We start from the raw sequence: 16,893 nt of genomic DNA on the forward strand, positions 1-16,893 counted from the left end.
GTGAGAGTGTCTGTGGGTCTGCAGTAGAGTGTGGTGTCCAAGAATGAGACAGATGTAGAGAGTAGTGTATGGTGAGTTTGATGGTGGAATGAAACTTGTACATATCACTGTGTGGTTTTATCAGTGACTCCTCACCACAGGTCCAGAGGAAGAAAATGTCGTCAATGTACCTGGTGTATAATGTTGGTTGGAAGTCCTGCGTAGAGAACAAGTCTTCTTCGAAACTGTGCATGAAGATGTTGGCATATTGGGGTGCAACTTTGGTCCCCACGGCTGTTCCAAGTGTCTGAATGAAGAACTGGTTGTCAAAGGTGAAGACGTTGTGATTGAGGATAAAGCAGATGAGTTGTAGGACGGTGTTTGGAGATTGGCAGTTGTTGGTGTTGAGTACGGAGGCTGTTGCCACGATGCTGTCATCATGGGGATGCTGGTGTAGATTACTGAAACGTCCATTGCGATGAGGATTGTTCCCAGTTCGACTGGTCCGTGGGTGCTGAGTTTCTGTAAGAAATCCATAGTGTCGCAACAGAAGCTGGGGATCCCCTGTACAATGGGTTTCAAGATGCCTTCAACATAGCCGGAGAGATTCTCACAGTGTCCCACTGCCTCTCACAGACTTAGACACTTTACACACATACACTCTCTCACAGACAATCCCCACCCCAGACACAAACACATATATATGTTTGTGGGGTGAATTTGTACTTGCAGAGTTACATTGTACTTTGCTCAAAAATTGCATGAATCCATGGTAAGACTCTGTTAACTCACTTTTTAGATTAGAATCAGTCTAAACATTATGGCATAGACAGGGAACAGAGGGGCTAACACCTTCAACATATCAACATCCTATCTGCACTGACACCAATTGTTACAGTTAACCTGAGAATGTAACTTTTAAAAAATGTTTTGTGATTTACATATGAAAGAAGAAGTGAAACGATCATGGTCATTCTAACTGATGAGAGACTTAACAAACAATCAAGGTATTTTTCAATGTATCATTTCAGTTACATTACACTGTAAACATTTGCTATAAATTCTGTGTCTTAAAACTGTGTACTCCACAACGACCTGACCGACTGTGTACTCCACAGCGCTCTGAAATCTATTGCATCCGATTAAACCTGGTGGTGTTGTGTGATTTTTAACAATGTTAAATCTAGATCAGCACTTGAACTATATCCCCAATGAAAGGCAGCAGTCAAAATCACTGAAATACCCAAGGTCACAGCATCGAGTCTCCGACTATTGTGGCGATGTCAATGTTAAATTCCATTGACAAAGGCCTTGCATCCTAAATGCTTCAAAATATTTTCCCCTTTTCTCACTTAAACTGACTTATCTTTCTGCTTTCTCTGATGGAAGGTTTTAAACTGGCACTTGTCTCCAGAACTGAGGTAAATGATCTTTTGCTATTCTGATTAAAAAGTCTTCATAATTTTAAAAAAGTTATTTTAGCCTGATCCTCTCCATTATAAAGAATCCTAGAATCTCAAGTTGCTTCTCATAGCTGAATTTCCATTTCCCAGCAATATTCTGATGTACCCTTGCTATATACTCTATATGGATTGAATACTTTATCTGCAACCGGTGCTAAAACTGCACATATTACTCAAAGTGAAAAAGTACTGTGTAACACTCCCAACCAGGAATTAAAGATAATAAACTAAACAGCTCAACTGAAACGCATTGTTATGTTTTCTTTTGTCTTCTTCTTTCATTAAGGTAGTGAACCTCATTACAGTAGGTGTTCCATGTGCACTTTAGCTCTTTGACATCTTACTAGCAGGGTTGAACTAGCAGAGTGCTTTTTAATGAAATTTACACTATCCATAATAAAAGTACCAGTAACTAAGTGTATATATATAAGAACCACCAACTTGGTGACAAACTTTGAAAAATCACCAAGTGATTGATGATTCCTCCATCACAACATGTCACAGAATCATACAATACCGAAATGCCCTTTGGCCCATTAAGTCTGTACTACCAAAGCGACACAATTTACACCAGTCTCACTTTCCAGCACTAGGCTCACTGCCATATTATGACATTTCAAGGGCTTTTCCAAGTATTTTTTAAAAACTTGTGCAAGTTTACCCACCTCAACGACCCTCCCAGGCAGTGCTTTCATGAACCCACAACCCTCTGGGTGAAAAGAGGTTTCCTCAAATCTGCTCTCAACCTCCTGCTTTGCACCTTAAAAGTTTGCCCCCTTATTATTTACTCTGACTAAGGGGAACAGCTCCTTTCTATTCACCCTGTGAATGCCCTCAAAATATTATACACCCTTATCAGATACCCCCCCCTCAACTTTCTCTGCTCCAAAGAAAACAACCCAAGTTTATCCAACCCCTCTTCATAGTTAAAGAGCTTTATCCCAGGCAACAATGTGGTCAATCTCCATTGCAATCACATCCTTCCTACAATGTGAAGACCAGAACTGCACACAATACTCCAGCTATGGCCTAACCAAAGTCCTGTACAGCTTCAGTATAAGCTCTTTACTCTTATAATCTATGCCTCAACTGATAAAAGCAAGTGCCCATTGCTGTCTTCACTACCCATAAACAAGTCCTGCCGCCTTCAGGGATTTGTGGACTAACAGTCCAAGATCTCTTTTCCCTGCGAGTACTCCCTTTCTTGTTACTTTTTTCAAAATGCATCATCTCACACGTAACAGGGCAGAATTCTACCTGCCGCTGATCTGTCCAATCCATTTATAATCGCTCTGTAACCCAAGATCATCTTCCTCACTGTCAACCACCCTAGTTTGTATCATCCCCAAACATATTTATCAAGAACAATACAAGCATTGAACCCTGTGGTACATTGAACCCTGTGGTATATCTCCAGTCACACAATAGTGTTCTACCACTACCCTCTATCTCCTGCCACTAACTCAATTTTGGATCCAAAAGTGTCTTTCTTACTTTGTACTCAGTTCAAGCCATAAAACTTAAATTTGTGCACCAAGCAAAATAAAATAAAATTTTGGACCTTGCCCTACTTTGATAATAGTGAACCTAACCCATGAAAAGGAGAAAATTGTCACAGGTAATGTAAGAATGCTAGAAGAATACTGTGTTGCAAATAAAAAGGAGTGAGTACGCAGGATGCAGAGAATATTCAATTAGCTAAGGCACATTTGACCACAATGGGAGCAATTGCTCACTTGAAAATCACCCTGCTTTTATACTGTAGAGTAGAATATGTGATTCCAATTTATCTATACATCAACAATTGAACAGAAAAGTGATATGATTACAGTTTATTATGAAAAGTAGAGAGAGTAGATAGAAAGGAACCATTTTTTGTTTGTTGGGGAATCCAGGACTAAACGACACAGAGAAAAAAAAAATTGTGGCAGGGCTCTGGACTGAAATTAGAAAACATCTCAAAACGCAAAAATTAGAAGAAATTGGAACTATTTTTCACAAACATTAATTGACTCTGAACCAATATTTCAAATTTCAAATCTAATACGATGGATTGTTTTTTGTTGTGACTTCCAGTGTCGCAAGTCAAAAATAATCACACTTTAGATTCTAAATGTTAGAGCTTCATTGGGTGCCATAAAGTACTAACAGTCAGAAAGATTAAAGAAAACGTATGAGATAGACAAGTATCCAGCAAAAAGCAGGGAGATACTATTCCTGATGAAGTGGTTATGCCCAAAACGTCGACTCTCCTGCTCCCTGGATACTGCCTTACTGGCTGTGCTTTTCCAGCACCACACTCTTCGACTCTGGCCTCCAGCATCTGCATCCTCACTTTATCCACAGTATTAAATAAGTCTGCCAAATCATAAGACGAGCCATCTTAGCCGATGGATTAGATTTATTTGGGGCCTACATGAGACAAAAGTACCGCAAGTACAGAGACAATTCTAATATATATTCTGCAGTTCGCAATGGACCAAGGATGAGTACAAGACATTAAGAGAACAGTTCAGTTTAATGACACTTTGTTATAATGACAATCCTTACAGTGACAAGGGGCAGCACAGTGGCTCAGTGGTTAGCACTGCTGCCTCAGCGCCAGGGATACAGGTTCAATTCCAGCCTTGAGCAACTGTCTGTATGGTGTTTGCACATTCTCCCAGTGTTTGTGTGGATTTCTTGGACCGTAGGGGAATCTAATCCTGCGGTAAGTGACTTCCATAAATCCAACTTGCCACTTTTCCTCTTCATAAATTGCCAAATGTATTTAGTCCTTTGCTTACACTGTTCTGCTGTTCTGTTTTTCTTTGCCAATGGCCAATTACTTTAAATTAATCTGCCTCTAATTTTCCAATTTAAACGCTTCAGAGTATCATCACTTTTCACCAGAGGCCTGAGATCAGGAATGTGAAAGGTTAATTGTTGCTCTTTCCACAAATGCTGTCAGATCTGCTAAATTTCCCCCAAATTTTGTTTTTATTTCAGATTTCCAATATCCATTGCATTTTGCTTTTGATCAAAGATTTCAGTAGTGTAGTATAAAGAAGATGGCTAATGTCAAAATAGAATTAAATGTTTGATGCATTGAAAAGTTTTCCAAAGACCTTGCACTCACAGTCAAGTAGCACAGAGGAGTTCAGCACCAAATTAGTGCAATGCTTTTGCAAAGTTTGGTCCATCTTTTCTTGTGTCGAAGCAGTAGTGGGCGGCACAGTGGTTAGCACTGTTGCCTCACAGCGCCAGAGACCCGGGTTCAATTCCCACCTCAGGCGACTGACTGTGTGGAGTTTGCACATTCTCCCCGTGTCTGCGTGGGTTTCCTCTGGGTGCTCCGGTTTCCTCCCAAAGTCCAAAAATGTGGAGGTCAGGTGAATTGGCCATGCTAAATTGCCCATAGTGTTAGGTGCAGGGGTAAATGTAGGGGAATGGGTGGGTTGCACTTCAGCGGGTCGGTGTGGACTTGTTAGCCCGAAGGGCCTGTTTCCATAGCGTAAGTAATCTAGTCAATTCCTCACCACCAACAATGCAGTTTGATGGCTGATTCCACAATATCCATTGCAGTGCAAACAGAAGTAATCCAACGTCAGGATGCCACAGTGGAAGCTCATACTGCCACCATCATGATTGTGGATTACAATCTGAAAACGGGATTGCAGAGTAACAAGTCTAATAATCTGTCTTCCAAAAGGTTAGGATTGCAGAGGAAGCTACCCAAGGGAATAGCAATACCTCCACAGAACGTGATCCTCCACTCTTCAGGAAAATACCATTCATGGTCCCATTCTAGTAATGCTGCCAGTGCACTTGCTGATCCAGTTAGCCAGTTTTCCAGTCCATCAAAACACCTAGCACCTATGCTAATAATCACACACCAGCTAGACATCAAGTGAATGGAATCTGTTTCAGGTCCGGTACCTGACAGCGCTATCATGTGGAACCCACTAAGAAACGTGTGCACGTTGCAGAGAAGTCTGTAATTCAATCAAAGCTGTGAGCTCACTCTGCTTGTTTCTATCTGGCAAGAGGAATTAAATTACATTCATCCTCATCGTACAGCGAGCCTCAATAACCACAATTGGCAAGTGGATAAGATTTTTGAGATATTTCAAATCCTTCAGCAAGGAAGGAATCAGCATAATTCAATATCATCTTCACAGACACAAACAATTCTATTTCAATCTGCTTGGAGGCTGATTAAGTGGCGATTTCAATGAAGTTATCATTGCTGAAATGAACATACTTCACTGGGGTTAAAGTACTGTCGAAGAATTGCTGCCTGAAAACTCAGTGCGAGAACAGGCTCCTGTTGACTGTTCTACTTCATCCCCTCTCCCAAAAATTTATTTTGCCCAACGTGGTCTCTACTGATTCTTCCAGATACGCTGCACTTCAATGGGAATCCTTCCGCACCAGGTCTGAGAGTAAACGTATTAAAAAGTACTTCAGAAACAAAATCAAAAAGCACGTCAGCATCTTCCACACTAATGTCCGTAACTTGACGTAGCTCCAGAACAAATACCGGTATTTGAGCAAGCATATCAACAACTGGAAAAAAATCAACACGGAAATAAAATGCAAATTGTTGATGACCCCTTTAAAATCGCTGATATGGCATCCTTCCCGCTGGCCAAGGCATCGCACAATATTACAGAGCGCGTTAATCTGAAGTGCTGGACTCAAAAACAGCAGAGGTGAAAGCATTTTAGCTTTGCATACGAACCGGTATCACTCTCTGCATACTTCCAGTGGGCACTCAGTGTCCACACCTACACCTTCACTAAGTACAGGGCGGCCGGAATGACTGGCCCAACACTGTGCAAACTGCACTCTGCTCACCTGCAGTCCCACACCCTTGGGGAAACAAATGCAATCGCTCAACCGACAAGTCTGTTCCCGGATGACTGCAACAAACTTCACAAACACTCCTCCTGTTGCTGCCAAGACCGATCACTTCTGTCAACTCATCTACCAAAAAGGCACTGAAGCAGCGGCGTTGGAACAAAATGAAATCATTTGGACGACAGAACTGAACAGCCGAGCGCCGGTGATGAAGGCAAATCAATGCACAGTCTCACTCTGCATTTGGCTAAGAACGCGATCCCTTTCGATAGCAAACCCATGCGTTGTTTAAAGAAACAAAACTGAAAAATGTCTCAAAAGTCGCCTGCACAACGTCAGCTCACTCACTCACTGCCTTCCACCGCTATTTTAACCGGCTCGAGTGTTCTTTAACACACGAGAGTTGCGTTACCGACCTGTCGATGCGAGAAGGCGCTCCCCGTTTCTTCCGTGATGCTTGGTGCCCCCGGTCCAAAACAGCAGGATTTAAGCCAGGCCACAGGGCATCCTCCCCCCTATCAGCCTGGTGAAGCCCCACAGCGGCCTAACTCATAACGACCGAACGAGCGGCGGCCTCCATCCAACTGTCACCGCTCGGGACGCACCAACAGTGGAAGCGCGCGCCTGGCAGTTGGCACCTGACCCCTGCCGGGGGGCTCTCAGTCGCAATCGCATTGGCTGGACCGCCGCGAGCGAGCGGGCGCGCGCGCGCTCACTGACGTCACCACGCCGCCGATTGAAGGGGAAGGCGGATGGGGTGGTCATGTGAAGATCCGCTGCTGAATGTGAGAGTGGTCGTTTTTGCTCTAAATCGGAAAGTACTGCTTGTTTGTCATGGAAATTCTCTAACATCTAACTGCTAATTCCAATGTAATAGAACATTACAGCGATGTTGCGCCGACCTGTGAAACAAATATGAAACTTATCTAACCTTACACTATTCCATTTTCATCCACATGTTTATCCATTGACAGTCTAAATGCCTTTAAAGTTGGTGAGTCTACTACTGTTGCAGGCAATGCGTTCCACACCCCTACTACTCTCTGAGTAAAGAAACTACCTCTGATATCTGTCTTATATCTATCACCCCCCCCCCCCATTTGAAGCTATGTCACCTCATGCTAGCCATAGCATCTGAAAAAATAAATTTGAACTTGTGTTTCAGGTAATCGGTGATTGGGTTTTGATCGCAGTTTTGGGCCCAGGGTGTGCAGAGATAAGACAGTAGCCCTCATAGAATGGAATTTTGTCAGCACACCCATGGGTCAAGTCAACTTGGACCAAATGTGCAGCCGGTGTTAACGAAGGGTGGTGCCCTATTAAAAGGCAGCTGACGTTTATCTAAAGACAGCACCCTGCCTCTCTAAAGTTGCTGGCCCAAAATGATGTAGCCTGGGCAGTACACTAATTAGAGGTGCTCACTTCTGAAGATGCTGGAAGAAGAGACATCTCCATGTTGAGATGTCCTCAAAAGAACAGTAAGAATTTTCTTAATGCCTGGTAGGCCTAGACAATGAAATACTGGATTAGTGGTGCTGGAAGAGCACAGCAGTTCAGGCAGCATCCAACGAGCAGCGAAATCAATGTTTTGGGCAAAAGCCCTTCATCAGGAATAAAGGCAGTGAGCCTGAAGCATGGAGAGATAAGCTAGAGGAGGGTGGGGGTGGGGAGAGAGTAGCATAGAGTACAATGGGTGAGTGGGGGAGGAGATGAAGGTGATAGGTCAAGGAGGAGAGGGTGGAGTGGATAGGTGGAAAAGAAGATAGGCAGGTCGGACAAGTCAAGGAGACAGTAACTGAGCTGGAAGTTTGAAACTAGGATGAGGTGGGGGAAGGGGAAATGAGGAAGCTGTTGAAGTCCACATTGATGCCCTGGGGTTGAAGTGTTCCGAGGCGGAAGATGAGGCGTTCTTCCTCCAGGCGTCTGGTGGTGAGGGAGCGGCGGTGAAGGAGGCCCAGGACCTCCATGTCCTCGGCAGAGTGGGAGGGGGAGATGAAATGTTGGGCCATGGGGCGGTGTGGTTGATTGGTGCGGGTGTCCCAGAGATGTTCCCTAAAGTGCTCTGCTAGGAGGCGCCCAGTCTCCCCAATGTAGAGGAGACCACATCGGGAGCAACGGATACAATAAATGATATTGGTGGATGTGCAGGTGAAACTTTGATGGATGTGGAAGCCTCCTTTAGGGCCTTGGATAGAGGTGAGGGAGGAGGTGTGGGCACAGGTTTTACAGTTCCTGCGGTGGCAGGGGAAAGTGCCAGAAGGGGAGGGTGGGTCGTAGGGGGGTGTGGACCTGACCAGGTAGTCACGGAGGGAACAGTCTTTGCGGAAGGCGGAAAGGGGTGGGGAGGGAAATATATCCCTGGTGGTGGGGTCTCCACCACCAGGCATATATTTCCCTCCCCACCCCTTTCCGCCTTCCGCAAAGACCGTTCCCTCCGTGACTACCTAGTCAGGTCCATACCCTCCTACGACCCACCCTCCCATTTTGGCACTTTCCCCTGCCACCGCAGGAACTGTAAAACCTGTGCCCACACCTCCTCCCTCACCTCTATCCAAGGCCCTAAAGGAGGCTTCCACATCCATCAAAGTTTCACCTGCACATCCACCAATATCATTTATTGTATCCGTTGCTCCCGATGTGGTCTCCTCTACATTGGGGAGACTGGGCGCCTCCTAGCAGAGCACTTTAGGGAACATCTCTGGGACACCCGCACCAATCAACCACACCGCCCCGTGGCCCAACATTTCATCTCCCCCTCCCACTCTGCCGAGGACATGGAGGTCCTGGGCCTCCTTCACCGCCGCTCCCTCACCACCAGACGCCTGGAGGAAGAACGCCTCATCTTCCGCCTCGGAACACTTCAACCCCAGGGCATCAATGTGGACTTCAACAGCTTCCTCATTTCCCCTTCCCCCACCTCATCCTAGTTTCAAACTTCCAGCTCAGTTACTGTCTCCTTGACTTGTCCGACCTGCCTATCTTCTTTTCCACCTATCCACTCCACCCTCTCCTCCTTGACCTATCACCTTCATCTCCTCCCCCACTCACCCATTGTACTCTATGCTACTCTCTCCCCACCCCCACCCTCCTCTAGCTTATCTCTCCATGCTTCAGGCTCACTGCCTTTATTCCTGATGAAAGGCTTTTGCCCAAAACGTTGATTTCGCTGCTCGTTGGATGCTGCCTGAACTGCTGTGCTCTTCCAGCACCACTAATCCAGTATTTGGTTTTAAGCATCTGCAGTCATTGTTTTTACCTAGACAATGAAAGGCCTTTCTAGCAACTTGCACCTCGGGGACTCACTGCGTGAGATTTAAATCCTTCATCCCCAAGAGGTCCCCACCCACTGGAGGAAAATGGTGTAATTACTCTGATACTGTAAAATGCACTCCCTAATGGCATTGTGGGTCAACCTGTAGCAAATGGACTAAAGCAGTTCAAAAACGCAGTTCACCACCACCTTCACAAGGGCAAGTAGAGATGAGCAATAATTGCTGACCCAGTCAGCAACATTCATATCCCATTAATGAACAAAATAAAACCCAAGAGGACACCTTCATGTACCTGCCAGACTCCTCACCCAATGGTATGAGAAGGGAGCAGCCCTTCTGACATGGTAAAGCAATTGTTAGTAGAGTGCCATTGCCACTTTTAGAAATATTTTGGTAGCAGGAGAACACCAAACTTCTTTTCCCATATCTTCCAGCCTGTCATCTACAGACTTATAAATCCCAGACATATACCAGTAGTCACACCTTACATCCATACAATTTCACAATAAATCTTTGATTACACTTTAGTTGTTTAAACTTATCGTGCTATAATTTCATCTCCCTGCCATAAATGTGGAAGCCAGAGAGAAAAAATTGGGTTATCTAAGTCGTAAAGAGGATAGAGAGCTGGAATAATGATCATTAAGAAAACGACATAGAGAAGAAAGCTCATGCAGGAAGACTAAATTATACGGATCCTGACTGAATAGTTCAGTAAGGCGGAGGCAATGTACAAGATCATCTTTATAGCTCTTGGTTCCCAGCTAAATGGCACAATTCATGATTATTTTAGTAAATTTCTGTTTTGCAAACTGGACAATAATAATTTGGCATTTATTAGAAACACTGCCTAAATTTCCGTTCCTTTAACTGTATTGGGAATATATGTTTAAGGGCAACAAGGGACTGGAATTTGAAATCACTCATTCTGGCTTAAAAATAATTTACCAAGGATTTGAAGGGAAGTGTGATTTCTTAGAAAGGTTCATCTGTAACATGAACTAATAATTACTGAAAAATCAAATATGGGAAGTTAAGGAAGAAATTGCAGGAACCCTAGCAGAAATGTTTGGGTCATCTATAACCATGGGTGAGATGCTAGTCATAGGAAGGGACAAGGTTGAGATTCTGAAGGGAGATTACAGAGAGTTAGGCAGAAATTTTAAAAGGAGGTCCTCGAGAGTAGTAATATCTGGATTACTCCAGGTGCTACGAGCTATTGAGTGCAGGAATAGGAGAATAGAGCAGATGAATGCATGGCTGAGGAGCTGGTGCATGGGAGAAGGATTCACATTTTTGGATCATTGGAATCTCTTTTGGGGTAGAAGTGACCTGTACAAGGAGGACGAATTGGAAGGGGACTAATATACTGGCAGGGATATTTGCGAGAGCTGCTCGGGAGGATTTAAACTAATAAGGTGGGAGGGTGGTGGAACCCAGGGAGATAATGAGGAAAGAAGTCAATCTGAGACGGGTACAGTTGAGAACAGAAGCGAGTCAAACAGTCAGGGCAGGCAGGGACAAGGTAGGACTAATAAATTAAACTGCATCTATTTCAATGCAAAGGGCCTAACAGGGAAGGCAGATGAACTCAGGGCATGGTTAGGTACATGGGACTGGAATGTCACAGCAATTACAGAAACATGGCTCAGGGATGGGCAGGACTGGCAGCTTAATTTTTCAGGATACAAATGCTGCAGGAAGGATAGAAAGGGGGGCAAGAGAGGAGGGGGGGGGGGGGTAGCATTTTTGATAAGGGATAGCATTACAGCTGTGCTGAGGGAGGATATTCCCGGAAATACATCCAAGGAACTTACTTGGGTGGAACTGAGAAATAAGAAAGGGATGATAACCATATTGGGATTGTATTATTGACCCCCTAATAGTCAGGGAAATTGAGAAACAAACTTGTAAGGAGATCTCAGCTATCTGTAAGAAAAATAGGGTAGTTATGGTAGGGGATTTTAACTTTCCAAACATAGACTGGGATTGCCATAGTGTTAAAGGTTTAGATGGAGAGGAATTTGTTAAGTGTGTACAAGACAATTTTCTGATTCATGGACTACTCTCCACTTTGAGCCACAGACCAGTTGCACTAGGAACATTCCTCGTCACAATGGACATCTCCCACGATGACGGCATCGCAGCAACAACCTCAGTACTCAATACCAATAACTGCCAATCTCTGAGCACTGTCCTACAACTCATTTGATTCATCCTCAACCACAATGTTTTTACCTTTGACAACCAGTTCTTCATGCAGACACATGGAGCAGCCATGGGGACCAAGTTTGCACCCCAATATGCCAACATTTTCATGCATAGGTTCGAATAAGATTTCTTTTCTGCGTGGGACCTCCAACCAACTCTATACACCAGATATATTGACGACAGTTTCTTCCTCTGGACCCATGGCAAGGAGTCACTAAAACACTGACACAGTGATATTAGCGAGTTTCATCCCACCATCAGACTTACCATGGACTACTGTTTAGTATCTGTCTCGTTCTTGGACACATGCATCTCCATCAAGGATGGGTACCTCAGCAACTCACTCTACCGCAAACCCACAGATAACCTCATGATGCTATACTTCTCTAGCTTGCACCCTAAACATAGTAAAATAGCTATCCCTTATGGACAAACCCTATGCATAGACAGGATTTGTTCAGATGAGAAAGAATGTGACGGACACCTGAAGGTGCTCAAGGATGCCCTCATAGGAACAGGGTATGATGCATAACTCATCGATCACCAGTTCCAACGTGCCACAGCAAGAAACCGTAATGACCTCCTCAGGAGACAGACACGGGTTGCAACCTATTGGGTACCTTTCATTGTCCAGTACCTCCCAGGAGCTAATAACCTATGCCACATTCGTTGCAACCTGCAACACATTCCCTCCCAGTTGGGGGACACTTCAGTGGTCAGGGACATTCGGCCTCGGATCTTCAGGTGATCATCCTTCAAGGCAGACTTCGGGACAGGCAACAATGCAAAGTGATTGAGCAGAGGCTGATAGCCAAAGTTCGGTACCCATGAGTATGGCCTCAACAGGAACCTTGTGTTCATGTCACACTACTGGTGACCCCACTACACTATACACTCTCTAACACACACACTCTCTTACATACTCACACACTCATGTGGACCCTCTCTCATATGCACACACATACATCTCCCCACACTCACACCCACGCACGCACCCTGTCACAAGATTGTACCACATCATGTGCTCTCACACATACTTTACCAATCTTGTACACATAAAAACACACACTCTCCCACATGCACTCACATACACATGCACTCCATTTCTCTCTCCTGCATGGGCACACACATACAAGTTTATTGAGTGAATTTATATTTGCAGATGTGTTCTATTTTGCTCAAAAAATGCATAACCTACAGGCAGTCAATCCATATAATATGTTGTAAATTCTACTTGAGAAATAGAACCAATCTGACTCAAGATTGGGACACAGACAGACTTTACCTCACATCTTTGATGTATTGTCTGAGATGAGATGGCACCTTCTGTTGTAGAACCTTGGATTGTTTTGAGAATGTGACTTAAAAGAAGTTCTTGGATTTACATGTTAAGGAACTGAAACCAGCAGACCCATTGTAGAAGATGAAAAACTTAGTCTGTGTTGGTTCAAAATATCATTTCAGCTGCATGATACAGTAATCTTTTGCTATAAATTCTGTGTCTATGGTCCTGCTTCACAACCACCTGATGAAAGAGCAGCGCTTTGAAAGCTAGTGCCTCCAAATAAACCTGTTGGACTGTAGCCTGGTGTTGTGTGACTTTTAACTTTATCCACCCCAGTCCAACACCGGCTCCTCCAAATCACTTCTAAAAAGAAACTTGAACTCCCAGTTAATGGTTGAAAGGATGGCAAGACAAGGTTTCACATTTTACAGCTTGTATTGTAACTAAAGCCTAAAAGCACAATTAACCCTTTGATTATTATCAGCGAGGCAGTGGTGGAATATTAATGTCATTGGCAATCCAAATCTTCAGGCCAATTTTCTGGGAACATGGGTTCGAAACCCCCGTGAAATTCGAATTCTACAAGTAAGATAATCTGGAATAAGGATCTGATCTATTGGGTTCTAAAATTATTATCAGGTGAGTACCGTTTATTATTGTAAAAACCCAACTGATTCATTAATGTCCTTTAGAGAAGGAAATCTGGGTCGCTCTATGTCTGGGCTATGTATGACCTCAGACCCACAGCAACATGGTTGACTGTTAACTGCCTTCTGAGTGATTAGGGATGGGCAATAATTGCTGGTCTGTCCAGAAATGCCCACATCCCATAAACAAATAAGGACATCTAATTGCTATCTTCGTATACAGTTTATCATTTAAATCACAGAAGAAATATTCCTTTATTCTTTCAGCAGAGCTAAAACACACTTCATACTAAGTTGTCATTTATGGAGTTATTTAACTGTTCTAGAAACTGGAATCAAAGCAAAACTAAGCTAAAGACAGCATAACTATATTATGACACTCTGGACAGTTAGGGATGTGCATTAAATGCTGGCCGAGGCAGTGACACCCACGTCCCATGAACAAATAAACAAAAAACATTTATATTGAAACGGTTCAGAAAAGATTTACAAGGATGTTACCAGGGTTGGAGGGTTTGAGCTATAGGGAGATGCTGAACAGGCTGGGGCTGTTTTCCCTGGAGTGTCGGAGGCTGAGGGGTGACCTTATAGAGGTTTACAAAATTATGAGGGGCATGGATAGGATAAATAGACAAAGTCTTTTCCCTGGGGTTGGGGAGTCCAGAACTTGAGGACATAGGTTTAGGGTGAGAGGGAAAAGATATAAAAGGGACCTAGGGGGCAACTTTTTCACGCAGAGTGTGGTATGTGTATGGAATGAGCTGCCAGAGGAAGTGGTGGAGGCTGGTACAATTGCAACACTTAAGAGGCATTTGGATGGGTATATGAATAGGAAGGATTTGGAGGGATATAGGCCGGGTGCTGGCAGGTGGGACTAGATTGGATCGGGATATCTGGTTGGTATGGACGGGTTGGACCGAAGGGTCTGTTTCCATGCTGTACATCTCTATGACTCTGTGACTCTATTCCAATGGTTTAATTCTGTTATGTTAGTTTTGTTTTCTCAACCGGGGAACTTCTGATCTCAGAAAATATTTCTGGCCTTGGAGCAACACTCACACCTCATGAAATAATAAATCTCAAAAAAATGTTCCACCAGGCTACGGAGTCCAGAGCTTTCTTTGCTTTGCCACCATTTGGTTTTTATTAAGACATTGTGAATCAAAGCTTAATGGACAACTTGTCATCATTTTGAACCATTGGTAGCAAACATTCCCAGTCACTAATGCTAAAGCTGCCATTGTTCAAGGAGAGCTTTTGCTTGTTTTGAAGCATTTTAACCATGTGAGAGTTGAGTTGACAGAGACAATTTTCAGCCTTCCACACAGGGTCCTGTCCATCAAAGTTGATCTTACAAGCGTTTTGCCTGATGCTTGTGAAGCTAGTTTCAAGAAAGACCCTTTCTGCACTTGATCGCTTCACTGAAAACTGCCAAAATGACATTGACTGCCTTAATTTCTCTGCTTCCCTCAACCATACTAACCTGCCTCACTCTGAACTTACTGTACACCATTGTCTCAGGTCTGGCCTAGACTTTGTTATCAAACCTGTTATCTGGTGCACCAGACTTTTCTTAGCTGAGGCTGAGAACCAACTCTCAGATACTTGCTCCAATCTTCATCTGGACCATGACTTCACAATGAGTATCAAGCTGTTATTTTAGGACTTTCACATACTTCATTTCAAGAGAAATTTTGATCTGTAGGATCTTACCTCATAGGCCTTCAACCATGTACTGTCTACTTCTACTTTCTTCTAATATCCACAAACAAGACTTTCTTGGCAGACACATTGTTTCAGTTTATTGCTTTCTAATCTTATTTTTTCCTGCATTGACTTTTTTTTTGTCCTTCATCCAGTCTCTTCCCATTGATACTAGAGATTCTCCTGAGGTTTTACATCAATTCCACAATTTTCAATTTTCTGACTCCAACCACCTCCTTTTCATTATGGATGTGTAATCCCCCTACACAATTCATCTCCCATCAGGATGGTCTGAAGGCACTCTGTTTTTCCCTTGAAAGGAGGTCTGAAAACTTCCCATTCTCCTCCTTCACCTGTTGAGTTCATTTTCACTTTGTGAACAATTTATCCTTTAATTTGTTTCACATTCTCCAAGTCAAAAACGTGGCATTGGGCACAGATATGCCTGTCTCTTTGTGTCGTATCTGGATATTCCCTTGTTTCAATCCTATTTGAATCCCCTCCACAAATATTTCTCCTGTGCATTGATGACAATTTCCTTGTCTTATCCAGAATTGGGACAAAATATCCAATTTTGTTTTCAACTTCTATTCTCTCACCTTCATTTCTAACTCTTTGTTTCTTTTCTTGGACTTCTGTTATCATTTTTGATTTAGGCTCTCCACTAATGTACACTACTAACCCACTGACTCTCACAATTACCTTGACTATACTTCCTCATATCTCCTTCTTGCAACAACTCCAATCCATCCTCCCAGTTTCTCCATCTCATCTGGTCTGAGGATGCCACCTTCCACAGGGATGCCTCTGACATCTCTTTCGGTATCTCCAAACAAGGATTCCCCCACACCATCTCTCAGTCATGTCTGATCCATTTCCTGCACTTCAACACTCAATGTTTCCCTCCTCTCAGAACAATTTTTTTCCTTTTTCTCATTTTCCACCCCAAAATATATATATTCAAAGGATAATCCTCCATTATGTTTGCCACATCCAAACACATCTTTATTCCTCTAAAGATGCCTCCAGATCTGCTGAGTTTCTTCAGCATTTCCCATTTTTATTCCAGAAGTTCAGCATTTGTTCAATGATTATCTCATTGAATTCTGAAAATGTGACGGAGGCATTACTGACAGAATTTGTCTAACTCTCTTGTGTGTTACTGTTACATTGTTCCAGATTTTGCTTTTAGTCTTAGCATTCATGATACAATCTAGAAGCATAGTTTTCTGCTTTTTCAAGCTCACAGTAGCACTTCCTGGCAGCCTGTTCATCCTTTAGGGTACAAGGTTAAAACTTCTAGACCTACCAAATAGCCACATACCCCACCACAATTCATATTTAATACTTTAACGTATTTAATGCCTGAGCATGTACAAAATGTACAAGTTTTAATACAGATACACAATGTAGGTATAGTACTGCTTGACATCAATATGCCCAAAGGATAGTTTGTTCAAGCAGATATGTATTATATTTGGAGTGGTACA

General features: G+C 43.3%; 1 protein-coding gene across 11 annotated transcripts in view; it reads right to left on the minus strand.

The window, feature by feature from the left end:
- Nucleotides 1-16,893, minus strand: part of LOC140480498 (glycoprotein-N-acetylgalactosamine 3-beta-galactosyltransferase 1-like) — a 60,515-nt gene that overhangs the window by 24,962 nt on the left and 18,660 nt on the right. The window contains exons 1-2 of one of the 11 annotated variants that reach the window (XM_072575434.1): nucleotides 6,701-6,951; nucleotides 4,561-5,860 (exon numbers count right to left, since the gene is read on the minus strand). The exons of 1 other annotated variant lie outside the window; for it this stretch is intronic. In XM_072575434.1, coding sequence (XP_072431535.1) covers nucleotides 4,561-4,840 — 280 coding nt within the window. In that variant the 5' untranslated portion in view covers nucleotides 4,841-5,860; nucleotides 6,701-6,951. Of the gene's footprint in view, nucleotides 1-3,992; nucleotides 6,952-16,893 lie in introns of those variants that run through there. 9 more of the 11 variants (XM_072575433.1, XM_072575432.1, XM_072575431.1 and 6 more) reach the window with 9 other exon arrangements.

This window comes from Chiloscyllium punctatum, chromosome 8 (genome assembly GCF_047496795.1).
Source record: "Chiloscyllium punctatum isolate Juve2018m chromosome 8, sChiPun1.3, whole genome shotgun sequence".
In the NCBI taxonomy this organism is placed as follows: Eukaryota; Metazoa; Chordata; class Chondrichthyes; order Orectolobiformes; family Hemiscylliidae; genus Chiloscyllium; species Chiloscyllium punctatum.